Consider the following 27,908-nt stretch of genomic DNA (forward strand, 5'->3'; position numbering starts at 1 on the left):
ACAAGACCCACTGGTTGATACGTACATATAAAACCCTCTTAGGCCTCACTCCTCCCTATCTGAGAGATCTACTGCAGTCCTTATCCTCCACATACAACACCCGTTATGCCAGTCACATTCTGTTAAAGGTCCCCAAAGCACACACATCCCTGGGTCGCTCCTCCAGCTAGTGACTAGAACGAGCCGCAACAAACACTCAAACTGGACAGTTATCTCCATGTCTTCATTCAAAGTCTCAATCATGGACACTTACTGACAGTTGTGGCTGCTTTGTGTGATGTATTGTCTTCTGCCTTCTTGCCCTTTGTGCTGTTGTCTGTGCCCAATCATGTTTGTAGCGTGTTTTGTGTTGCTACCATGTTGTTGTCATGTGTTGCTTCCTTGCTATGTTGTCTTAGGTCTCTCTTTGTGTAGTAGTGTCTCTTGTCCTATATATATATATATATATATATATTTTTAAATCCCAGCCCGTCCCTGCAGGAGGCATTTTGGTAGGTCGTCATTGTAAATAAGAATTTGTTCTTACTGACTTGCCGAGTTAAAGGTAAAAAAAAACATTAAAATTTAAAAAACTTGATAGTTGGCTATATGAGCAAATATAATGGTCTTGCAAACAGTGCTCGACTTGAGCAAGAGCTCACCAGGGCTGAGTACCGGCACTTCAAATGTTCAACTGCTTGAGCTCCTGTTCCTCTTTTATAGAATATTATCTCTAAGGTATTTGGCGCTCCTGCACCAAATATAAACAGTACCGGCACCTATATCTATCCAAGTCGAGCACTGCTTAAAAATATAAAAAGCCCACCTTCTTGTGCCTGAATTTCTCACTTTTTGAAAAGATCTGCCAGATGAAACTGCTGGGTGATAATGAATAACCACTCATTGTCTGATCCTAGGACAAATACTTAATACAATTTAAGGCTGTTGCTAATCATACTCTGAACCAATCCCACTAATCACATGCTACAGGTCAAACACCAACGATGCTGAATTACATTTTATATGGTAAGTGTAGGCAGGGAGTAGTGTTGGCGCTAGCAAGCTAGCGATACACAACTACTGTATATACACCGAACAAAAATAAACAGTTCATAAAGAAATCAGTCAATTGAAAGAAATTAAGACCTAATCTATGGATTTCACATGACTGGGAATAGATATGCATCCGTTGGTAAAATACCTTTAAAAAAAAAATACAAAATAGGGGCGTAGCTCAAACGGAAGTTACGAATGTAACTATGGTTCTACGAATACCTTCAAAATGGTGGAAAGTATGGATTATATCCCTCGTGCTCCGCACAGATTGAGTAATAAAGTCACGCCGGTGACGTGACAGCTTGGGAGGACGTGCCCCTCGGTACAAATATAACCAACTGTATGTCGGACCACACACTATCTTCTCGCTCAAAAGATTGAGTGATGTGTAAGTACTGACAGTCTTCCAGGTATTGGTAGAACCAGTTACATTCGTAACTTCCATTCTACTTCATACCTTTAAAGACTGTCAATACGGTACCAACAAGGTCACGAGGAATAGACTACTAACCCCTAATGCACCAGTGCAACTAGAAGAATGGCAGAGCCCATGGTGTGGCAAGATGAAACGTTGACCTTGTCAAATCTAGAACGTGCAGTGCGACGACCCGGTAGCAGCTGCACATATCTCATTCAGGGGGATGCCTCTCAGCACAACCCAGGATGTGGCACCACTTCTGGTCAAATAACATTAAACACCTTCTGGGACAGGTAGGCCTGAGTGATGACATCCACAACCCAGTGTTTAAGCCTCTGCTTGGACAATGCTAGGCCTTTCCCACCAATGCACGGAAACAGCTAGTCTGACTTCCTGTAGTTCTCTGAGGCTTGCATATAGCATTTGAGGGAACGGACTGGACACAGGAGATTTGCTCGCTCCTTTGCATTCTGGAAAGGAGGGGGCATTAGGCCTGCATTTCGATTGATGTGATAAACCCTTAGGCAAAAAGGCTGGATTCGACCATAAGGTCAAGCCTAGGTCTTCTGCCTCAGAGAGCGCGTGGAGCAAACTCACACATTTTACTGATGAAATAGCTAAGAGAAAAGCCGTTTTCAGAGATAAACCATTTTATGTCTGGCTCCTTTGTGTGCTCGAAATTAGATTCCGTCTGATAATAGCAGGACCGCAGTCAATCAGTAGAGGGTTGGGCTCTTCAGAGCATGAAAAGACCCTGTGCAGCATTGCTAAGATTGGGGGGGTTGGAAGGAAAGCATACAGTAGGCCTTCTGTGGGCTAAGGCATCCATGTTCAGGTTATTCTTGGACTCTGCTAGAGAGAACTAGAGGGAGCAGTGGGATGTTTGCTCTCTCTGAGGTGAACAGGTCCACATGTGTTATTCCAAACCGCTGCCATATTCTCCTCACTACTTGTGGGTGAAGTCTCCAGTCCCCCGGGGGCGGTTTCTATCAGGACAAGAAGTCTGCTTCCTTGTTCACCTTGCCTGGGACATGAATGGCTCGTAAGGAGGCCAGATGTGGTAGGGCCCATATCAAAAGTTGTTGGGCCACCCGTAGGGACCTTACAGACCTTGTTCGCCCTTGATGGTTGATGTGGAACACTGTCCATGTTGTCTGATCGTATCAGGACGTTTGAGAACTGGCAGAAAATGATTGAGGGATAGGTAAACTATCATGTTCTAGCACGTTAATATGCTCTTTCCTCCAGCAGGGGCACCACTCTCCTCGTACAGACCTGTGTTGCCACACTGCTCCCCAGCCTGTTAGCGAAGTGTCTGTCGTCAATACCTCTCGCCTTGTCGGAATTGATCTGAGATGGTCACCTGTAGTCAGGTAGGCTCTCCTCCACGGCCAGAGTAGAGTAGTAGGCACAAAGTTGCTGAACATAGGTGGGAACAGGAACACGCTATCGATCCAGAGTATCCCATCATGCTCAATGGGTGACGTGTCTGGTGAGTATGTAGGCCATTGAACAACTGGTACATATTCAGCTTCCAGGAATTGTGTACAGATCCTTGCAACAGGGGGCCATGCATTATGCTTTAACATGTGATGGTGGCGGCTGAATGGCATGACAATGTGCCTGAGGATCTCGTCACGGTGTGCATTCAAATCGATAAAATACAATTTTGTTCATTGTCCATAGCTTATGCCTGCCCATAGCATAACCCTACTGTCACCATGGGGAACTGTTCACAACGTTGACATCAGCAAACCACTCGCCCACACAACGCCATACGTCTGCCTGGTGCATTTGAAATTGTGATTAATCCGTAAAGAGTATCCTCCAGCAGCCATTGAAGGTGAACATTTGCCCATTGGAGGTTGGTTACGACACCAAACTGAAGTCAGGTCAGACCGTTTCGAGTTTGTGCAGAAATTCTTTGGTTGTGCAAATCCATTTATCAACTGTCGGTTGGCTGGTCTAACAATCCCGTGGGTGAAGAAGCCAAATGGAGGACCTGGGCTGGTGTGGTTCGTGGTCTGCAGTTGGACCTACTGCCAAATTCTCTAATGTGACATTGGATGTGGCTTATGGTAGAGAAATTAAATTTTAAAATCCCTGGCAACAGCTCTGGTGGTTTCATCAGCTTCTTGATATGCCACACTTGTCCGGTGGATGGATTCTCAGCAAAGGGGAAATGCTCAGACAGTAAACACATGTGCAAACAAATTGTGGAGAAAAGGTTTATACGTATGGGAAAAATCTATGATATTTTATTTCAGTTCATGAAACCAACACTTGACATTTTGCAGTTATATTTTTGTTCAGTGTAATAACACATTAACATGACACCTAGGCTGCGTTTACACAGGTAGACCAATTATTGGTAACAGCCAACCTGATTGGTCAAAAGACAAATTAGTAGAAGATCAGAATTGGGCTGCAAGTGTAAACGCAGCTCTAGTGCAGTGTTTCCTAACACCAGTCCATGAGTATCCACAACAGCACACATTGTGTTGTAGCCACAGACAAGTAAACCTAATCAAGCCCTCAATGAGCTGAATCAGCCAAGTTTGTCCAGGGCAATAAACATGAGTGCTGTTGTGGGTACTGTAGTTGGTAAACACAAATAACCAGCTCATCAAGCTTTGATTATTTTGGCCACTAGAGGTCTCTATCATTCTTTATGATACCCATCAACATTAATGAAAAAGGACAGATGGTAACCAAGAAATTTTCCTGACGGATGTAAGTCATTTCCCAGACAATCACAAGACAGAATCACAAACATCAAGTATTGCTGTTTGAGATTTGAAGAACTTTTATTTAACAACTTAATAAACCTTTTTTCACAGAAGTTAAGCTGCTTTTAAATTGTATTTTTTCAGCTTCTCTCGTTAGATTGGATGTTTAATCGGTGCAGGAACCAATGCGTTCTTAACATGCACCAGGGTTGAGGACAAATACAGGTGTTTTTTTCTATTTGTATCACACCACTGTATTAGCGCAGCTGATAACGCTCACCGACAATCACTTTCATATTATACACAATGTTGTCATGTTTGAATTTTTATATATATATATAGAAAGGAAAACAAAAGTAAAAACCTACAAAAAGAAAAATCAAGCGGTAAAAATCAAGCACAGATACATACAAACCTAAAAATGTGATTGTGTCCTGGGTCCTTTCAGGATCTCCCTTCTTTAACTCACACCTCACAGTCCAGAGGTGGAGGCCAAAACTGCATTTTATGGTTAGTTTAAATTAATTATTGTAAATACTATGAAAAAAATGCAAGTTACACACCAAGCAAAGGAGAAATGACCTTTTTCCATCTTATCTGACGTTGCCACAAGGAAAGTGAGGGATGCGTGATGGGAAGACGGGGGACGGGTGCAACACGTACATTTTCCTCTGAGCCAGATGCTACTGGTGGGCACACTGCACTCCAGGGCCGTGGTGGCCTCCTTCATCGTCTGAGCTGTCGTTGTAGGCCTCACGTCGTCCTCCAGACGAGCCCTGGCTGACGTCGTAGTCCTGCAGGTCCACCTCCTCCGCGTCCCCAGACACTATGGGAGCCTCGGCACGTGTTGGTAGCAAGTCCTCCAGCTCCTGGGGTTTACAGAGGGCCACAGTTTTTAAAATGTTATGTCTAGTTAGCAAAGCCCCCTATCCAGCATGCAGATATCACTGCAAAGCACTTATTTTAAAAATCAAACACTTGTGTGGTACCTCAGCTCTTAAATACCATCAAACAATGCTCAACATAACCAGTATGGTCTGGGTCAAAATCCTAATCTCGTTATGAATGATCAAATTGTGACCTTCAATCCCATAATAGAACAGGTACTGTGACAGAAACGGACACAAGAAAGGCTTTTCATAGTCCATCATGACTTACATTGAGTTTATCGGGGCTGATCCAGTTGTTGTCTGGGAACTGCACATCAAATTTAATATACAGGTCTCCTTTTTCAAATGGATTACGGTACTGTGGCATCCCCTCGCCTCGCACAACTCTGACCGAGCCTGTAAAATAAACATTGCATCATAGAAACATTACTTTCACATACTGCATTGATTAATAGTCACATGCTGTGGTCTCATCTACAATATGTAAAACCAATACAAAGATCAAAATCTTACCTGGCTCAATGACTTTGCCAGCAGCGTACTTGACTACAATCTGTCTGCCATCTAAGTGTTTCAACGTAAACTGGAATCCACAAAGTGCTTCAACAAGGCCAATCTTATGGGTCATGTGCAGGTCATGGGCCTCTCTTTTGTATGTCTGTTGGCATGAGAAAACAGGCAGTGTCTCAATATAGTAATAGAGAGGTTGTTTTAGGCCAATTTAAAATGACCAACATTTGCTGGAAATGTAACAAAGTATACCTGAGGACTAACCGATACTGCTGGCTGATTGTACGTAATGAATATAAGATAATAGCCACAGGAAGCTGTGCATATACATCCTGTCAGAGTATTGTCTCCCCTTCCCATTGACTCCCCTGTACTGGCCTATTCTCCACATGAGAGGCTGGTGCCATCAACATGTGTGTTCTCCCATCTTCAGAGGAGTGAGAGTCTGGAGGTGACACAATGGAGTGGAAATGCTAGGACTCTAGGATTAGGAACGATGTGCCACCCGTGACTATAACTAATACCAAGTTATGCCAGACATGCAGGGGGCTCAGAGGGTGGGAGGCCAGTACTGGAAACTGGATTACAGCATGTTCACATTGGCCGGGCAGCATTGTGCCGTCACTGCAATCTGCTCCCAAAAGATCCCAGTCAAGAGTGCTGGAGGACCCAACTCAGCCAGCTGGCTGCTTTTGGTTAACCAGCTGCCATTCAACATTATCCATCTATACTACTCAAGTGCTCATAGAAATGAGACATAACAGCTGAGTAATAACACGTTTACACACCAATGTTTCACCTTCACTAATATGTTTCTACATTGTAATATTGCCTTTAGTCAACAAGAGATATAGTCTTAAGGAGTGGGGACCATGGTGTCCAGAGCACAGCAGTTAATCTCTACCTCATGCTCTTTCTCTTGCAGGACAAGGACAATGTCTCCTGGCTCAACCCCAGGTGCCTGGTCAGCTTCCCCTCCGAAGGTGATCTTCTGCCCATGCTTCATGCCTTTGTCGACATGGACCTCCAGGATTTTCACCTCCTTACTAACCTTCTTGCCCTCGCACTTTTTACAGCGGTCTTTCTCGTTGATCACCTCACCTATGGGTATAACCATAGAAGTTTAGGAGTCTGAGGGGGCAAAGCCTTTTCATGCGTCGCTGGGTACTACAAGTTTATGGTTTCTAAACTGTACTGTTGCTTACCTTCTCCATTACAGTCAGTACAAACGGACTGCATCTGTTGGACCATCCCAGGAGCCAACTGTCTGATCATGATGCGCATACCACGCCCCCTGCAGGCCACACACTTCTGAACTGCGCCAGTCTTCCCACCCTGGCTGTAGAGAAGAATTTATAACTTTTTTGTCTAACACCAACAAACCTACATGAGCAACATTTATGATGCAATAATTGACAGGCAGATAAAGCAAGACCTGAACACTGCTTCATGTGGGCTAGAGAAGTAATTTTGAGGGAAAAATTGTTGCAGATACAAATGGAAGAATGTGGAAACACTTACCCATTACAAGTGCCACAAAGAACATTCTTGCTCAGCTGCAGTTTAGTTGTTTTTCCATTGTACAGGTCTTCAAGTGAAACTCTTAAAAACAATGAGCATAATTGGAGCCAGTAGCAAGGTCATAGAAACCACAGGCAGACAATGTAATCAGAATATAAAAAAATATTTGATTATCGCTCAATAGATCTGTGACACCAATCTATAGAGTAAGCTTACTTGAGTGGGTGAACCATGTCCTCTCCTCTTCGTCTACCACCATTTCGGCTGCGCCCCTGTCCGCCCATGAAGCCAAAAAGTCCACCGCCGAAGATGTGTGAAAAGATGTCATCCATTCCCCCACCACCTCCACCTCCTTCCCGCAGTCCCTGCTCCCCATAGCGATCATACAGCTCCTTCTTCTCTGGATTAGTCAACACTTCATACGCAAAACTGATCTCCTTGAACTGTTTGAAGGAGACAGGGGGACATTAAGTTCTATGACATCTACGGATATGTGTTAACATTTATGTTGCTACTCAGAAGTGTAAGGAATGGTTGAATCCCACCCCCCCAAAAAATGTCATGCAATTTCAATACCTTGTCGCCAGCATTTGGGTTTTTGTCGGGGTGATATTCCTTTGCTAGCTTCCGGTATGACTGAAAGAAAAGACAAAACACAAAAGTTCAAGGCACTGGTTTCGATTATTTATGCTAGTCAACATTAGCCAATGAGTTGTATAACCACCACCCTTTCCACGTTATCCCCGTAGTAGCAATCAGTGAAATATTGACAGGAATCGGACGTTCCTTTTTACAGTAACGTTAGCCTCCCTAAATTAGCTAACTAGTAAATTGAGCTTGAAACTGCGGAAGAAAGCTAACAGTAGCTATTCTCTCAATGACTTAAGTTAGCGACTGGCAAAATAATTAAAATAATGACCAAATCTATATTAACCAGCGATCCATCAGAACTTCCCCAACATAATCACCCCAAAAATCTCTGACCTGAAGATTTGGCCCCAAAATTCCATTACTGTGAATTAAACTGTTAACACGTGAGTTAACGTCGTAGGCTAGCCGGCTAAATAACGCAACTAGCCAGCTAACTAGTTAGGCGGCACACACTACGTTAGCTAACATTAAAAGATCAAACCGGGGTAACCTTGATATTGTACCTTATCTATAGTAACCTGGTATGAGGCGACTCGGTCGCATCGTATCTGTTATCAGCAGACAGACGCACGAGAGTTAGCTAGCTAACGTGACTAGCTAACCATTGTCTTAACTAGTTAGCAACCACCAGTCTGGAAAAACGTAAACAAAACAACTGCTAATCCAATGCTATCAAACGCGTTGATACATTAGTGGTTTAATATGTAACAATATATTGTGTATTATGCGGACTATAAACAAAAATACAAGCGATAGTGTGAACGTCCTCGCTACCAACCGCATGCTAACTTTTACAAAAATATATAACGTTACTCGAAAGCGTTCGTTATACGCGAGATGCCATCATTGAAACTGAACGCTAGCGCCAACAAACGCAAAGTACTAACACCCAAATACTTTGCGCCAAAGACAGAGGTAATTATCTAAAACATTGAGGTAGATAAATGATTGTACAATGTGTATCCCGTACTATCATTTTCTGATTGACGCTAACGTTAGTTGGCTAGGAACATCGCTAGTTTGACTAGCTAGCTAGCTCTGACTAACGTTTCTAGGCCAGAATAGCTTTTAGCCAGAATAACCTGTTTCTACCTACAATTCAAACCCCACAGCACCTAGATTTAATTTGACTCGATACAATAAACGTTACCTTTTTCAACTCATTTTCAGTGGCAGTGGGGGACACCCCTAGGATGTCATATAATTTAGTATCGACAACGTTCGCCATGATGGAGCTAAAGGGAAGGACCTTCTGTACGAGAAGTGAAAAGAGAAAGAAGAAGAGCCGGTCGAAAACGTCATACGTTGCGTCAATTTGAACCTTTCTCCTGGCTTTAAAAAAGGGTGCATCTCAATTACATATTGACTTCCTTATTTTCACCTAATCTATTTTCTCCTCTCTATTATACATGTGAAATTGATTCAGATATTTTTACATTGCTCACCAGTTTAGTGACATTGTGTCTGTTTTTATCATCTTATCACACACCAAGCTAATTCCCCTCAAAGAGGAAACTTTGACAAACTCACAAACACACACATACAAGCTCACACATGCACTTATACACACACAGCATTTGCACAGTCTGTATATTTCTGCATGTGCGTCAGGAGTAATTTGTCCTCTCTTGGTTGACACCGTCTACCATATCTTTACATCTAGGCCCGGCAGAATCATATCATTGGGTCTATGTTGGTAGGAATATGAACTGTGTATCGTATCCATGAGGTGTTGTAATGGCTGGAACCTGGGACAAAAGGACACTTGAGTTCCCATAACTTTGTGACAGATAATTTGAGTATTAGATTACTGTGGGTCTATTTCAATTTAAGCAGATTGAGAATTACCAGCATCACAGCACCTTCTGTTGACCTCTGTCACTACGTTCATAGAGTTCATATATGGTTTTTGTGGCTTTCAGAGGGCTTCATTGTAGCTTCAGACCCCATTGGTACTAGTAGCCCTCTGTCTGTCCTCTGCCTTTTTAAGATGGATGAAGCCCTAAGCCCTCTCATATTGTCTAATGCAACATGACAGTAGAGATAGGGGGTTGGGATGTTGGTTGGTGGAGAGAGAATCAGCCTCTATGACTGATGTCTGTCTCTGTGTTTTGTGTGTCTCTTCTGACTATCATGTTGCAGTAAATTAAGTGAAATTATATTTAATTGACATTGATTACTACAGACACGAATGGACATAAGATCCTATACACTGCATGCTGCATAGTTCATTTTGATTGAAGAGGGCTCTTAAAAGGATGGTTGCACAAAACTCAAACATTTTATTACATCAGTTCCATGTATAATATAATCATATAAATACATTTTTATATGACTGAGCAGAGTAAATCATGGTAATTCATTAAGTTGTGGGGTTTTGGTATTTTTTTATTTATTATGTAGAGCAACTGTCAGTGTTTACTTATGAAATGAAAGGCAGACAGGTAGGTGAGTAAGGTCTCTTTTAATGAAACAATGAAATCCTACAACCAATGATTGAAATAATAAATGGTGGCCCATGTCTGTCTGATGCAACAGGTTGTGCTTGTTTTAAATGTCAGCTCAGAAGACACAATCTGAAGTCCTTATTCCACCATTCAGGTATAACAATGTTTCTGAAATAAAAGTCGCTAAACTATTTAGGCTACTATTTCACATCACTCTGAATTTGTTATCCACTCCTATATTACCCTTTTAGCTCATCTATCTTGTCAAAAGTTCATGGAAACTCAACCCTGTAACAGGCGAGTTTGTGTGGGCATCCCAATCCCGTTATAGATTCCCTCTGGGTTCACCACTATAGTCCACATCTGAACTCAAAAATCCCCAAATGGACCCAAGATGTTAAAAAGCACACATCTGTCTAGATATTATACATGAAAATCTGACACTTCTGAATGTATATTTACGGTGTTCTCGAGACATGGAATATTCATTGGGGCTCTGCAAGTGTGTGGATGTGTGTGTGTGTGTGTGTGGTAATCATAACCCGCTTCAAATCATTGTCATCATATATGCACATTATCAAATCAAACAATATCAAATGAATGGGTGAAAAGCCAAACAACAACATGAAGCTTGATACTCTGGTTTTAATATACAGTACATAGACGAAAATAAAGACGAAAATAAGTTATGAGAAGAATAATATATCTGTGCTTGACATGTGAATGAATGTAAATACAGCAAACAGTCTAAAGTAAATTTTCATCGGTGTCTCTGTTTTCCTGTGTGGCAGTGTCCAGTTCTTTTGAGCATACAGGGGAAAGGCTGAATCTGCATGCGAGAGTCTTCCCTATTAAACTGATCAAAAGAAGGAAAACAGAAAATAAATGAGTCAGGTTCCTCTCCTTTTCTTCCCCCTCTCCTCTCTTCACCTAGAAGTCCATGGACATTGAGCGCTGCTGGGGGTCGACGATGCTGGTGTTATTGCGGCCCCCGTTGCGGGAGCTGAGGGTACCACAGCCTCCTGGTCCAGAACTTGGCCCGGCCGCTCCGCCGCGGACGTAGATCTCACAGGGGATCTCCTCCATGACGCGGTCTTCAATGACCTTCTCAGCGCAATCATGAGTCTGTTTGTAGCCGTAGCAGCTTTTCTTATAGGTGCTGTTAAAGGTCTTCATGGGCGGGGGCTTGGAGAAGTCGTTGTGGTAGGAGAGCTCCATGGAGCTGAGGGTGGTGCGGCTCTGCTTCAAGCTGCTCCCCGAGGCCTGCAAGCCACAATGGTGCTCGTGGACACAGCGAGACGTGGTGGAGGAGCGGCGCAGCTTGTGGTAGCTCTCCAGCTCCTCTGATAGGTCGGCCAGGTCAGAGGAGATCTCCTTGTCACGGAGGGAGAAGAGCTCGTAGTGGGGAGGGTCAAAGACCTCCTGGAAGCCAGCCTTGTTGAAGACTGGCCGGCGAGCTACCAACTTCTTCCTGGGCTGCTTCATCTGGACCAGGATGGAGATGATGAGTAGGACTAGAACCACGCCTGAAGACACGCCGATCACCGTGCCGTGGGTATTAGTGATCTGATGGAACAGGCCATTTGATTTCTTCTCTGTTTGTGAGGCGGAAAAAAAACAGTAAGTCTACTGTAATGGTTTGGTTGTCAAGTCAATTTACCACGCGATAAAAGTACAAAATGATTAAAAGTATCCCATAGGAAATTTAAAGTTTCACTCACCCTTACAATGGTTCTCATCCCAGGGGTAGACACAGTTCTGTACCCCATTACACACCAAGGAGTTATTGATGCACATGTTGCTATGGCAAAAGAATGTGTTGCTATTGCATGGGGCTGAAACAAGAGACAAGGTAAAGTTATTAAAGATGAAAACCACTGCAATAAAATGCTAGATGTCTGCAACTTAAAACCATACATCATCATTTACAGCTTGCATGACATGATTGGCAATTGAAATGGCTGCTTCTCCTAGCCACCGTGTAGAGGGGAAAACAGCGTATGGAGTGCAGTAAATCAATTTAGACGGCCATCACGAGGCACAGATGGCCAGGCGCGCTGAGACTCCAGATTAAACTAGCTCTTACAATGCGAGTCACGAGACAGCCAAGAAGGCTGGTAAATTGAACGTGGCTGCTGCACCCAGGAGATGGATGTGCGAGGCTGGTTCTGTGGGTCCTAACAGGATGCCCCCGCCACACACTTACATCCCCTTTCCTCCTGCCACCCCACTCCACTCATTCTCTGATAGATCCACCCCAAATCCCCCTCCCCACACATACCTCTCAAACCCCATCAGACAGTACTACAGCAAGGTAGACACTAGCCCCCACCAGGTACCACTGCACCCCTGACACATACACGATGTTTAGGGCACGTTGCCGAACACCAAACCATTCACCTCCACTGCTGCGAGGCTAAGCGGTTCTGACAGAGGGGAAAAAGGGGTCATAACACGCCGTTCGTCTCCCGTTTGAGTGCGTAGAGCTCCCCTGACTACGTGCTCACTTCCAAACCGATTAGAAATCTCTCGCATTCAAAAAGACACTCTCTCTGGGTGTCAGCGCTGGTTCGTGTTCCCCATCTGTGGTTCTGAGAGAACCCAGAACCACAGAGGTAATAAAAATGATGATGCACAGGACTAAGTGTGTCAGTGGTGTTCTGAGAAGGATAAGGACAAAAATGTCCAAGGTGATGATGCGGGTAAAAGTGCCTTGACTGATTACTAAGCTGAATGTCTCTGACGTCGGGACAACATGAATTTGAAAAGCAAGGCAATCATTGTGAAATATGTGGTCATGTTTAATATGCGTCAGAATGTTTTAAGAGCTCTCTTACAAGAGAACGTGGGCTGCTGCGCCCAGGAGATGGATGTGCGAGGTCATTAAGTGTCACACCCTGACCATAGTTTGCTTTGTATGTTTCTATGTTTTGTTTGGTCAGGGTGTGATCTGAGTGGGCATTCATTCTATGTTGGATATCTTGTTTGTCTATTTCTATGTCTGGCCTGATATGGTTCTCAATCAGAGGCAGGTGTTAGTCATTGTCTCTGATTGGGAACCATATTTTGGTAGCCTGTTTGGTGTTGGGTTTTGTGGGCGATTGTTCCTGTCTCTGTGTTTGCACCAGATAGGGCTGTTTTGTTTTTTCACATTTCTTGGTTTTGTTAGTCTATTCATGTATAGTTTCTTTATTAAAGAACCATGAATAATAACCATGCTGCGTTTTGGTCCGCCTTTCCTTCACCTCAAGAAAACCGTTACGTTAAGTGGGAATAAAAATATTTAAAAATACCCAAAATGAATACAGCAATTAATATATCTCTGATTATTCAGGCATTTAATGAAAAGTGTGGTCGAGGAACAACTGAAGAGTTTATTTCCAAAACGCTATATCGACTAATTCATTGTGGGGTTTTTTTCCATGATAAATTAATGGTTATGGGTACATATGAGTATGTAAAATATTACTCCTCATACATATACATATATATATATATATTACATATACATACATACATACATACATACACACATATATATACATATACATACATAAACATACACACACATACATATATGTGTATATACATACACACACACATATACATACACATACATGTGTATATACACACACACACACACACACACACACACACACACACACACACACACACACACATATATACATATCCATACAGCATATATAAAAACACTTTAGCTGGAATGCAATGTTCGTATCCTGTATATTTAACATATAAATGAAACCCATCATAAATCTAACCTCATGCTATGGTGTTTGGTTAGAGTTAGTCCCGTTCCACAGGGCATCCTATTCCCTATATAGTGCACTACTTTTAACCAGAGCCCAAAATTCATATTACTATATTGATATACAGTACCAGTCAAACGTTTGGGCACACCTACTCATTCCAGGGGGTTTTCTACAATGTCGATTAATAGTGAAGACATTTCATAATTTTGATAACACATATGGAATCATGTAGCAACCAAAAAGGTGTTAAACAAATATTCTTCAAAGTAGCCACCCTTTGCCTTGATGACAGCTTAGCCTCTCCTGGCATTCTCTCAAATAGCTTCATGAGATAGTCACCTTGAGTACATTTTAATTAACTGGAGTGCCTTGTTAAAAGTTAAATTTGTGGAATTTCTTTCCTTCTTAATGCGTTTGAGCAAATCTGTTGTGTTGTGACAAGGTAGGGTTGGTATACAGAAGATAGCCCTATTTGGTAAAAGACCAAGTCCATATTATGGCAAGAACAGCTCAAATAAGCAAAGAGAATGACAGTCCATCATTACTTTAAGACATGAAAGTCAGTCAAGTTCCTTCAAGTGCAGTCGCAAAAACCATCAAGCGCTATGATGAAACTGGCCCTCGTGAGGACCGCCACAGGAAAGGAAGACCCAGTTACATCTGCTGCAGAGGATAAGTTCACTAGAGTTACCAGCCTCAGAAAATGCAGCCCAAATAAAACGCTTCACAGAGCCCAAGTAACAGACACATCTGAACATCAACTGTTCAGAGGAGACTGCGTGAAATCAGGCTTTCATGGTTGAATTTCTGCAAAGAAAGTACTACTAAAATGGACACCAATAAGAAGAGACTTGCTTGGGCCAAGAAACACTAGCAATGAACATTATACCGGTGGAAATCTTTCCTTTGGTCTGATGAGTCCAAATTTGAGATGTTTGGTTCCAACCGCCGTGTCTTTGTGAGTGAGACACAGTAGGTGAACGGATGATCTCCGCATGTGTGGTTTCCACCGTGAAGCATGGAGATGGTGGTGTGATGGTGATTCTATGGTGACACTGTCAGTGATTCATATAAAATTCAAGGCACACTTAACCAGTGAAACACCATCCCATCTGGGTTACACTTAGTGGGACTATCATTTGTTTTTCAATTGGACAATGATCCAAAACACACCTACATGCTGTGTAAGGGCTATTTGACCAAGAAGGAGAGTGATGGAGTGCTGCATCAGATGACCTGGCCTCCACAACCACCCAACCTCAACCCAATTGAGACAACCCAATTGAGATGGTTTGGGATGAGTTGGACCGTAGAGTGAAGGAAAAGCAGCCAACAAGTGCTCAGCATATGTGGAAACTCCTTCAATGTTGTTGGAAAAGCATTTCAGGTGAAGCTGGTTGAGAGAATGCCAAGAGTGTGCAAAGCTATCATCAAGGCAACAGGTGGCTATTAATATATTTTGATTTGTTTAACACTTTTTTGGTTACTACATGATTCCATGTGTGTTATTTCATAATTTTGGTGTCTTCACTATTATTCTACAAATTAGGAAATAGTCAAAATAAAGAAAAACCCTTGAATGAGTAGGTGTGTCCAAACTTTTGACTGGTACTGTGTGTATATCATTTATTTGTATTTAGATGTCACAAATGTATCATTTGTACAGTTCTTTAATAAACATGTAATTATTTGTCACATTTGATTGTATAAAATCTTGCAGGACTACTTTCTTCTGAGAGTGAGGCGGATATCTTGTTTTGCAATAAAACATTGCCATTTGTCTCTCTGAAACGAAACCATCTAGTGATATATGTTTAAAGCAAATACTAGTCTGATATTTAAAAACTCAATGCCGTGATTAGATCTGGGGGGGGGGGGGGGGGGGGCACACCAATTTCTATCAATAGCCCTTCACACTCATACCTATAAACGGGTTGAGAATGGCAGATTTTGGCACTGATAATCACCTAAATCTGAACGCAGTGGCTGTGCAGTAACATGCTATAAATAACTTCAGAGGTCAGGCTCTGCGCCTCACAGCGCTGTATGGGTTTTGACTGACAGACGTTCTGAATTTGAGCACGGCACATAACAAGAAGTTTACCCAATCCTTCCCGCTAAATGGGCAATATTTGCAAATGTTTGTTGTCTGAGTGAGGGAAATGCAAGTTATTAAGAGAACTTCATGTATTTTGAAAGATGAGATGTTGAGGATTAGAATAAATACAACTTTGATGTCATTCAAGCATGTCAAACACCTGTGAGTTCAAATGTGCACTTTACATTTCCATATCACGAAACCCACGTCATATACGTGAGTCCACTATGTTTGATGTCAAACTACAAGACAGTAGGGTGTCACACCCTCGGTTGTTCTAAACAGAATGAGCCCGTTTGTCTATGGTGAATAAAATAAATATATAGTAGACTTACATTTCAATATATAATTGTCTATTTGGTCAAGAGTGTAAAGGGTTAAACGTAAAAAGCGAATTTACTAACATTTCTGACAATGGATATAATGTTTTGGGAAAAAAAACGTTTTCAACCATTTCCTCCATTGAAATGCATTTTACATACAACATCTGCCATGCATAAGGCAGAGCTTAATGCAGAGCTTCTGATCAAAATAACAATTCATATTATTTTTCATTACTATTTTCAAATGATTTAGCTTTTCCATTCATCAATGGAAGATAAATCCCATTTGTCCATTGTGAACGATGAACCATATTCATGGCCAATGTCTTTCACTGTTACCTGCATATCAATAACATTTTCTTTGAGGTACTCAGCAAAGGACGGGGAAAAGAATTGGCTTTGCAATATCACTGCTTAGTATGCCACTTTAATTAAATTTTCCATTTCTAAAATGAGAGTTGAATGTCAGTTACTTATTTACTATTCAGAGGATGTAGATGTCGTCAATAAATCAAGAAGAATAATGGGTAGTTGGCCCCATTTATCTCTTCCAACCTTTCAGAAATCTGCTGTGTGTCTGGAGAAAATACTGACCACTAAATCATGGGAATAAAAAATAAATAAAAAAAATAACGAGAAAAGAGGACCTGCCAATTGATAACGTACCAAAACTGATCGTAAATGTTCCTCTCCATACTAACTCTTGGTTCAGATTGCCCACAATAACTGCAAGTAAGATTATTTATTTTTTTATGAAAAAAAAAATAAGGAGAACACTCACGGTCGACAAATGAGGTGAAGAGCATCTGGAAGCGGCTGAGTCGGCTCTTCTCGTCGGCCCACATCCTCACCACTCCCACCCCGTTGGTTAGCATGACGTCGTTAGCCACGGTGCTGCAGAACTTGGCCTTCAGGTTTTCGATGGCACTGCTGCCGTCGTACACGGCCACAAAGTTCTTGTTGCACTCGTTGGAGTGCTCCATCTGGTATTCCAGGAACCGAATGTAAATCTACAGCCAGAAATCACCACGTTACAACACAGAACCATGGCGACCCAGCTGACACTCAGAAAGAAATGAAACCCAAAATGAAGGGAAAATTGAAGCATTTATAAAGGGATATTGGAACTGAAGGATAATACACTCATACTTAGGCTAAGCCTATCCTGGTAGACTTAGCCTAATTGTACAGCACACAACCACTGGGAATCATTGACCTCAGATGAAGAGATAAAATCTTTTGAGCACAAGATTGATGCTTTGCACCCACAGGAAAGGCTCTAATCTTAACATTTTGCCAATACCTGAACTGTTGCTGTATCGTTCTAGAGAGCACATTGTGAATTCAGCCAGGAACAATCCAGCCTCTTTAGCACATTTGAACTCGTAAGACTGCAGACATCGAGTGACTGCTTTTAGCTTCATTCCCAATACTGCTGATTCTGTTTTTCTGCAACATTGGCCTAATACCTGCTGCCCTGGTTAGGCTACTGCTAATTTGAGATGCCCTTCATTGTTTCCACAGCAGAGAGAGGGGGTCAGGGGACTGGCATGTCTTACTCGCAGTCTCCTGTGTTCTAATCAATGGGTGTGTTTTCAGTGGCTGGATCTCTGCAGTGAGTGACGTGATGACCCATTTAGCCACTGGAGAGAAGGAGCGGGGGAACAAGCTGTTCACCTTGGACTGAGGAGGAGCGCGGATGGTCCAGATACAGTCCAGAGCATCACCAGTCTTAATCTTATCCTCCTCTTCTACCTGACTGGAGCGGATAACACCATCATAGCCAGCAATCTCAAACTGACAATCTGAGGGGAGAGAAAGGTGGAGGACAGGGGGAAAACATATATAAGAAAAAGAAAAAAAGATATATATTCTGCCTAGAAGAAGGAAAGGTGAGCATAAGGGAAGAGACAGAAAAACAGGAACAAATTGACAAGAGAGATGTTATAGAGGGAGAGAGAAAGAGAGAATGTGAGAGAGAGGGGAAAAAGAGAGGTGCCTGTGTGTGAAAGAGCATGTGTCAGTGAAAGATAGCACCCAGTAAGCTTTAGAGCACAGAGCTCTTCAAATCGGATCGGACAAACCGGTGAAATATTGAAGAGCTTACCTGGAATCGGGTTTAACAGTCCACCCACGTGCAGATGAAAATCTGGGTCTGAAATTATAAATAGGAAAGCACACGAGTCTTGATACACTGAGCTGGAATTTATGAGTAAAGAAAAGTGAGAAGATCTCATTAAAAAGGAAGCCAGATAAACTGGGGAAGGCCATTGGGGGCAAATATCTGTGGCCCGATGTGAGACGCTGACTTCAGTGTCCTAGTGTATAAAATTGGATGGGAACAAACAAGATAAATGAGGCCTTTGACCGTGAATCTGTGGCTGTGCTGCTGTCCTCATTATCCACACCTATGACTGTGTATGTAATGAGGATATGCCCAGTAGGCTAGCTCTAACTGAGAACGTGTACCTGCTATAAAGGTGTATTTGATACGGAACCCAACACCCTCCAGCTCCTCGTCGCTGCTGAACTTGATCCACATGAAGCGGCCCGTGGAGGTGACCAGGCCTGGGTTCTTCGACCCACAGAAGCGGTCGATGATCGGTGAGAAGCCGAACGGACCATCCCGTACCTCGATGTGATCAAAGCGGCACTCAAAGGAGGGCTCCATGTAGTAGTTCTTATCAAAGGCCAACTGGATTCTTTGACGAGGGAGAGCTGGAGAAGGTGAGAGAAGAGGAGGAGGGGTGTGTTGGGTTTTTGCCAAAAGGCTTTGCTCCATGGACTGTGTTTACCTGTACAGCAGGGTCTCAGTCTGCACAGAAACTTTTTTAAATTTTTTTAATAAAAATGTAAATGTAAAAAATGGTAACAGCTAAACTCCTGTTTTCTACTCATATTCACAGCCAGTTTATGGATGCCTGAATAAACACAGAAAGGTATCCATACTCAGTGCTCGATTCAAGCCTTATTGCCGAATTCAGCTCTATAATAAAAAAATAAAAAAATAAAAATTCTCATTGAGCCGGCATATGCAGCTTTAACCATGGCTATGATGGTGTGTGGGATTTACATTTCAATTGCACTGAACTTCGGTGACACGGATTGAATTGAGCCCTTACACTAATGCACATGTGCTGATGCATACACACATGACTTGGCACGACATGTCAGCATGTTTCCTTACAGGTTCTGAACAAAAACACAAAACCTCAACCATTCATTTGAGTTTAGAAGTCCTTGTCATGTAAATCACACCCTAAATGACTGGCTCAAGTAACCTCCCAGAATCAACATGGCTACCAGTTGCACACACCATTTTTTTTTTAAAAGCCAGCTAATTCCTGTCTTTATAGATGAATTACATATGAATCAGACTGCCTGCTATGATAAAATGGCAAACGGTAGAAACGTTTATAAGAGAGGGCAATGCCTTTGAACTGAAACAACTGATACCACCATTTAAATGATGTCACAGCTCAGACACACACCTAAAGACAAATTGTGTCACTAGCTCACCCACACCGACACAAAAAAATGTCAGCTCACACACCAAAACAAATTAGCTGTACTTTGAAGGAATGTGGGAAGCCATAATGTCATTATTTTAAGAACAGGAATGAAAGGGGAAGCCTACCATACAGATTCAGCCAAACTGGCACTACTGTTATCCCAACACTAAATCACATGTATATTTCCCCTGGTAAGGATTAGAAACAAGAGCTCTCAGTTCAAAGTAGCTACATACCAAATATAGTGTTGCATAGCTTAGCTTGATAACTCAATACAACAACACACTGAAACAATCAAATAAATACACAATCACTAACCAAGAGTCACATCATCTGAGAGACAATAAGTATCTGGAATGCATTCAACAAAGCCATATATTGTGAAATATAAACCTGTTTAACTGACACTTCTGTGATCAGTATTGAGTGTCTCATCCTCCTAAGACCTTTGGAGATGAGCGATGCAATTCATTACTGGGTTTGAGTCATGCTGATCTGGAAAATTGGCCTGGTTTAGCCCTGCTCATTGTATATGCACATTGATAATTTGGATTGTCAATGCCGTTTTGTCAAGGTAGGTTCTATGGCTATGCTTGTTGATGTTTCCACAGGGGGAGCCCTTGAGCTTCACCAAGTCTTCCATTTTTCTCCGACTGATGAAATCACACTATCAGTTCCTGCAGCCTACTTTGTCTTGGTTGAGTTTTATCACACAAATATAGGTTTTGGATGTAGGTGTATCTAGTGACTGAAATGCTGACAAAATAGCAACAAACCAATAAGCATCTATTATCCACATTCTAAGGCACTGCTGAGGCCATTTGTGTGTGTGTGTGTGTGTGTGTGTGTGTGTGTGTGTGTGTGTGTGTGTGTGTGTGTGTGTGTGTGTGAAAGAGGGAGGGCACAAACAGAAATGTACCTTCCAAGATGTAAACACACTCCTTGTTAGGGGGATATGTGTTGGGGTAGTTGGGGGACGTGAAGACTCCCCCGTTGATGTTGCGGACCCAGATGCCACATTCATTAAGATTCTGAGGTGGACTGCCTTCATTCTGAGAAATGGACTCTGAGAAAAAGAGAGTGAAAAGAATCAAGCCCATGTTTGAATTGGGATATGTATGGGATTAGATCAATTTCTTGTGACATTGCCACTGAAAATGCTATGCGCTACAACGTGCCCAATTATTTCCCCTTAACAGGAGACCCACCTTTTGTTCTCTGTGCCAGGGCAAGTCCCTCTTCTATCAGAATAAGGAGTACCCAGGCTGCAATAGAAAAACATTCAAATGTCAATGGTTTGCACCGTTATGTATTCATAAAATAAACGTCTAATACGAGTGGAAAAGGTAAAAACAATTTAATCAAAGTGTTGAAATAATAGGCAATCTAACACAGTGTGGCACACATCCCTTATTAAAAAAGCAATTATGTGAAGCTTGAAATTGGCTAGTTAAAGATAGGCAGTTTAAATGAGAAACATGCCTTCTTTTCTTACGGGTGAGATAATAATAAACCTTTTTTGTTGTTGTTACTAAATGGTGTATGTGTGATTGGAACAACTGACGCAGGGGCTAAACCAGGCATCCTTAAGAACTATAGCCCTGCTTATATCCATAATAACCTAACATAACAGTGCGCGCACACACACACACACACACACACACACACACACACACACACACACACAGTGAAAGAACCAATGATCTACGACATTGACAGTAACATACACTAAAGATGCATCTTGCAATTCATGAACACCAAGTGTGTAGGACATGAAACAATACTTGACAGAATATTGATCCTTGGGTCTTGTAGATGTATCCCTACCATTGTACTTCATAGGTTGTGCCATTGAGAGCTTATCTAAAAAGCATCTTATCGGACCCAAGACGTATCGCAACCTAAAGCCTGAAGCCGAATTCAGATCGACGCCTAAAGAGCCATCTCCTCCATTCACAGATAAATCAAGAAGGCTGTGTATGTGTTATCATATTGTCCTCTGATGGTGTATCAGGGACCACTCATTGGTAGGCCCACATCATCAGGCCTGTCAGAGCATCACCAACCCTCCAGCCTCCTGAATGAAGACAGCACCAGAACAAATAGGATAAGGCTCACAGACGTGATACCATAATGAGAGACAGGCATCAGGGAGAGAGCAGCAACAGCACTGCATTGTGTGTAATATCAGTGCTAAAACTGCTCGCCGTACCCCTGTGCACATTTCAGCCCACAACACTACTGTCTTCTCCAGATAAGGCGATGTAGGTTTACCCCCAATGGATTTTAATAGACTGCACTGCTTATATCACATTAAAAACGTGAGCGGGGAGCCTGACAGATGCATAATGAAACATGGATTGACTATAGCCACCAACACACCCAGTCGCACATACACAGCCTCCCTCTTCTCAGCCTTGAGACGCTGAAGGCCAAACTGCACGCACGCACACACACACACACACACACTTTTCCATGCATGGCCTGACTATAAGGCTATTCACATAGATTTGCCCTTTCTGGATACTACTCCACTATGGGGGACCACTGAGAGTGTAACTACCTCCTAAAAGCAGTCTATGGCAGGAATTCATTGTAGAACACAGTTGGTTCAAACAGTTTTGAATGGACCTGAAAGTCTGATTTAAAAAGGTTGAATGCCTTTACGAAATAGCTACCGGAAGAACATGAGTGGGAGAGCGTTTCAAATACAAATGGATAGCCTACCACATTGCTTGGTTAAAATGAAACCAAAAAGCATAAATATGATGCATTCTGATTCTGCAATATATTACAAAATAAAAAAAACAGGGTTATTAGATCGCTACAGTAACTTGTTGATAATACGTAGCCGACCAGACTTTGTGCCCTTCATGACCGAAGTAGCCCAGTCCTACTGAAGTGAACTCAATGAGGTTCTCGCCCTCGGTTATACGATTCGGTGTAGTTTACAATCTAGGTGTGTTTAATAATAATAATAATAATAATAATAATAATAGGCATACAGTACAAAACACCATTATTTCACAGCATAATATGGTGGCTTAAAATGAGCTGCAAACCGCAGCTGTGGCCTTGTCCCAGATGTTGCACGAATCAGCAGGAGCTGTCTCAAGCTCAGTCACCTTTTACCATAGATGCAAAAGTGTTACAAAGTGGATTGAGACGCAGCCAATGCAAAAAAAAGAAGATATCAAGTTTAAATTGACGGATTTTTCTTTACCATTTGGATTTTCATTATGCTAATTAGATTTCAGCGGTGACGCGGACATCGACCTTAGGTGTTAATAGAAAAGTAACCTAAATTGGAACGCATTCTTCCGGATTGTGTAGCCTTGTGCCAATATCCTACCCTATAAAATGTGATATTTGCACGTTTCAAAGACGAGCCCTTGCAGTAAAAAATAAAAGTAATATTAAAGCTAATAGAACATATAACTGAATAGAAGTAAACCTGCAGATGGCGATGCCTTTCAGGGATTTAGGATTCTTGCAAACATGAAGAACACAATACAACTTGGCGCAAGAGAAAATACAACGGCATACATTTGGTAAGGCATACATTTCGCTTATATTGCAGAAGAATAAGGTGATGAATTACATCACAGCCGATACGAGTGATTAACCTTCTGTATAATATCAGTGGTTCTTAATACGATCTAAAAATCACTCGGATGCTCTGTTAAACTCACCTATGTGCATTTCCTCTCCCTGTGTGGTGGTCCCAAATACGTTCTCCTTCTTAAGCTTGGGGAGTTACACGCTTTATTTTCCCATTTTATGGATCCAAAGCAATAAGTCGCTGTTTATACAATCCAACTTTTCATTGATCGCCTTAATTCCATAGTCAGAAAGAAAACCATCCACTCCGAACTTCCTCTGAGGAAAACAAGCGCTTCTTCTTCAACCACTCCCGATAAGTATTAGATACAACGTTAATTCCATCTAGACAGGTGTCTTGTAGATCCAAATGCAACATATGCTATTATTAAAGTAGGTTGTATTGTCCAGTGAGGTTGAGCAGAAGTATCCGAGAGACGCGCACAGAGTGGTCTGTGGCTGAACTGAAGTAATGGCACCAAACAAGGCTCATTTAAGCTCTGGGCGATGTATGCGTGAATGAGCTGCTTGTACGCATGCACCCCATCGCCGAGCGTAAAATCGGCTGCGTTTCTCCCTGCGTACAAGTATTTCCTCTGCCAGTGTTGCATTAAAGGATTATATTGGTAAAATTGAGCAGAGCCATTTATGATATAATACAAAACGAACCGGGCAAGTTACAAAAAAACAACAAAAAACGGAAATGTTGACAGCATTTAATCAGGACACTCTTTATTCAGTAAGTTGTTCCCAAGAGACATCAGACAGTAAAACATCAACTGCTATTTAAATGTCAACCATTTTATTAGACTATCATTTTACCATAAGTGCCAGATTGCAATACATTATGCTGCATGAGCTAAAAATAACTCGAAACCGTAGGCTATGCCAAGTTGTCACTTCCAATCGTTTCTTTAGTCATCAGCTCACGAGGAGAATTGACTTTTTCGGATGGACATGCCAGTCTATGAAATGGGAAGGCGATAGTGAGACGGAAATACATGTAAATGAATTCAAAACAAGTGAGAACCACCATGAATTAAGCATGATAAACACTTTAATTTTCAACCCATCATCTCATAAACATTCAAAAGCAATGATCATATTTCCCGATTACACGCAGAATCCACAAACAAAACACAAAAATAAAATCTATTAGACATCACTATTAATCATTAGTTTAAAAAAGGTTCAAACCACAGGCATGAGATGATAGCAAAATAAATATTTGGATGTTAGACCAGTACCACCTGAAAACAGTGCCCCACGTTAATTGGAAATGAAATACTATTGTTTTAATATTAGAGGCTTAGACATTGATGATAATATTGATGATTGCACTTTCTGTTGGTTAAATAACAAACCTATTTCCCCTTGTACGTAAAAGTAGTTTAAGTGTTATGTGGACCATTCTTCAATTTAACACCACAGTTTAGTTGACGTTTTTAATGAACACAATGTTTGGCAGTCCAAAGACACACCATGTTTATCATGTGAGACAAACAAGATTATTAAGAGAGTGAGAAAGACTAAAAAGGACATGACCAAACCAGAGGGGTCAGTAGTACAGGCCATTCCAATACCACTGTGAGTGAGGGCAGTGGAAAGGGGGAGCTGTCAAACAAGGATAGGACATTGTCAGGTATTTGGAGGGGAATGAGAAAAAGGAGGGGAAAAGTGCATAATAAACTTGACACATACATTAACCCTCATTATGGACCATGTACTATGCGCATGATATACAGTAGAGCACAATGGATGCATCCAGTGGAAATACCCTGTTTGGGTCAGTGGACTCCATGTGTAAGATTCCTCTATAGCAGTCCATAGAAAACAATAACTTTTACAAATTGACATACAGAAGGCATACAGGAAGACAACGGATGACTGGACATGCATAATAATTCAAGTAGCATTACAATAGCAATGCTTCCCCCAAAACAAATAAATCAGTACTGTGTTTTGCAGATCAGGATGACTTGGATTGAACATTTAAACATTGCAAATTCACGACGTAAACTGTTAGTGCCGATTTGACATCCACACAAGGAGCTAAGCCAAAACATTGACTAAAAAGTCAACTGGGATTTCACTCAGTGTACTTTCACTCAGTAGTCCTGTTTAGATTTGGGTTCAGCCATCATTTTGGCCGTTGAAATGTACGAGGGAATGTGAATTTAAAAAAAGAATATGTTCCAACCAAATTTGTGCAAGTATGCGAGAAGTAACCTGTCTGTCTCTTTTACATTTGATCATCTTTAATGGATATTTAAACACTTAAATGGCTCATCCTCAATAGTTTGAGGGGATTAAATAAATAAACAATTCCATCGGCCAGCAACCTTAAATCAAACAGAAAGCAGGCATGACTGTTTCCCATGGTCCATCTCTTCCTGTGCTCCTTCACATGGCATCAAAATGGAACCGGTGTGCTTCCTGTCTCTTCTCCCGGTCGTCCGCTTTCTGAAACACACACAGGGCAATAGTCAGGGGTCACGAGTCAGACAAACGCAGACAAGCAGAGTCTAACAGTCAGCGATGGTGAGAGCGTGGTGGGGCTGAAACCATTATAGAATAATAATGAAACTAGCAGACCTACTGAGTGGTCAGGGGTACAATCTATCTGAGGCAGGAAATCAGTATTACAAGTGTTAATGTGGTATCGCTTCAATGTACAATTACGTACCCTCTGTGGGTGAATGAGGATAATTCACGTTTATTTTTAGCGTTCCCTTGACGACAGGCAGCACATAAAAGGCACGTATGATGAAAAAAAGGGAACCTTCAAAATGCAGTGGAGACGAAGCTGACAGATTTGTTCTGGAACTACTCCCCATACGACAGACAGTCCTGATGGAGTACACCAACATCTAAAGCAGAGAGTCTGTCGGCCGTATCTGTGTTGTTCAGGACTTAAGGGAGCAGACAGTCTTTAAGACTAAGTGTTCAGTTACTTCCACTTGTTTTTATGGCGTGTACACAGTACATGGACATACTGTAATATCTCCTTAGGTCTCATTCAGTGAACTGGCTTGTAATCCTGTCAATATTGCCAAGTTCATTGTGGTGTATGAACATGAAATAATTGAGTGTTCAGGGGATATAATTGTGTCGTTATTCCACGTGCGATGTGTCATTTATTGAATGGTCTGAAACCTAGTGATTGAGTGCTCAAGTATACAATCTTGTTCAGATTGAACGTGAGGTTCAGTAACGCGATAACTTGACCTATTTGAATGGTCTACTGAATGCGCTAACCTATCCATACTCTGTGCTAAGGCTGTGGGGCCTTGAACGAGCATAAAATGCAGGACAAAATGGGATAAGACCTTTGTCACATTGTATGCATTATGCAACGTGGAGGCATAATGCAGCCTTCATCGCTCTGAAAAGCCCTGTATTCTGTTTAAACCCACGCAAAATTCAAATAGCCCAAACAGACAACGATCGATTCCTCAGGCGTGAAACCAAAGTTACCTGACAAATAAATAGAATCCAAAATACCACTCAGAATAACAGCTAGGCTAAAACAGAGAAGGCATTTTTATAAAAAAAAAAATGTTTGGCTTTCTTATATTTAACAGTGTTCTAACAAACATCCTGAGCCGGTCTCGGCTGTTGCAGGAGGTACTATGTCTCAAACCAGCCTCTGATTCCTATTTGACCATTGAGATTTGTGGAACAAATAGCAGGGGTCAGTGTAAATATCTAAAGTCAATCACCCATCGCACCGTGACCTGGTCAACTCCACACCACAATGTAAATGGAAAAGCTTATGGAGATGTGGAGCTTTTTCCAAATGCTATTTTCTCCTGCGTGAAAGGTTAGACTCTCTTATCTAAGAGAGCTCCTTCAATTATGGTGTGTTATTGTGCTGGGCAGAGTGAGTCAGATAGAACAGGAGTGCACAGCAGCCAGGCTCAGATATGACTGCAAGGCAGTGACACTCACAATGCAGATGACACACCGGACTAGACAAAAAGATGACAATGGGTAACAACAACCCCCCCCCCCCCCCGCCCCCCATTAAAAGCAAACAAAGGCAGTACCCTCGCTCAAAAAGACCCACAACACCAGAGATGTCGGCTATCCCAGTGCAACATGAACAAACACACAACCTCACAAGAACTGAGACGTCAGACTGACACAAAAACAGGCTGCAGATTCAAAAGATGTGACTCATCAGCTGCAACAGTAATAACATGAAGCAGATATATAAGTAACTGCCAAAATAACGTAAACACTTGATTAAATAAAGCAGGTGCTTCCACACAGGTGTGGTTCCTGAGTTAATGTATAAAAATAATAATAATAAATAAAAAAAGAGTATAAAAATGCTTGGCAGGCCATTATTTTGGCTACCATGGCTATGCCCCCATAGGATGACAATGCCCCCATCCA

General features: G+C 41.9%; 3 protein-coding genes across 3 annotated transcripts in view; all 3 read right to left on the bottom strand.

Moving 5' to 3' along the window:
• Positions 1–3,689: 3,689 nt before the first annotated feature.
• LOC135547514 (dnaJ homolog subfamily A member 2-like) lies at positions 3,690–9,040 on the bottom strand. Its single transcript, XM_064976590.1, has 9 exons — positions 8,905–9,040; positions 7,680–7,739; positions 7,320–7,546; positions 7,104–7,184; positions 6,788–6,921; positions 6,487–6,683; positions 5,586–5,730; positions 5,341–5,468; positions 3,690–5,051 (listed from the first exon to the last, which is right to left on the bottom strand). Exons 1-9 carry the CDS (start codon positions 8,980–8,982, stop codon positions 4,866–4,868), a joined length of 1,236 nt encoding a protein of 411 aa, XP_064832662.1. The 5' UTR covers positions 8,983–9,040; the 3' UTR covers positions 3,690–4,865.
• A 1,161-nt stretch (positions 9,041–10,201) lies between these two features.
• Positions 10,202–23,967, bottom strand: LOC135547505 (neuropilin and tolloid-like protein 2). Its single transcript, XM_064976579.1, has 9 exons — positions 23,600–23,967; positions 21,116–21,172; positions 20,827–20,973; positions 18,865–19,113; positions 18,503–18,550; positions 18,073–18,200; positions 17,177–17,405; positions 11,923–12,036; positions 10,202–11,796 (listed from the first exon to the last, which is right to left on the bottom strand). Exons 1-9 carry the CDS (start codon positions 23,607–23,609, stop codon positions 11,132–11,134), a joined length of 1,647 nt encoding a protein of 548 aa, XP_064832651.1. The 5' UTR covers positions 23,610–23,967; the 3' UTR covers positions 10,202–11,131.
• Positions 23,968–24,213: 246 nt separating this feature from the next.
• Positions 24,214–27,908, bottom strand: part of LOC135547521 (T-cell immunomodulatory protein-like) — a 131,711-nt gene continuing 128,016 nt past the window's right edge. Inside the window, exon 18 of the mRNA XM_064976600.1 lies at positions 24,214–25,970. Coding sequence (XP_064832672.1) covers positions 25,911–25,970 — 60 coding nt within the window. The 3' untranslated portion in view covers positions 24,214–25,910. The remainder of the gene's footprint in view (positions 25,971–27,908) is intronic.

This window comes from Oncorhynchus masou, chromosome 1, assembly GCF_036934945.1.
Source record: "Oncorhynchus masou masou isolate Uvic2021 chromosome 1, UVic_Omas_1.1, whole genome shotgun sequence".
NCBI classification, from domain to species: Eukaryota; Metazoa; Chordata; class Actinopteri; order Salmoniformes; family Salmonidae; genus Oncorhynchus; species Oncorhynchus masou.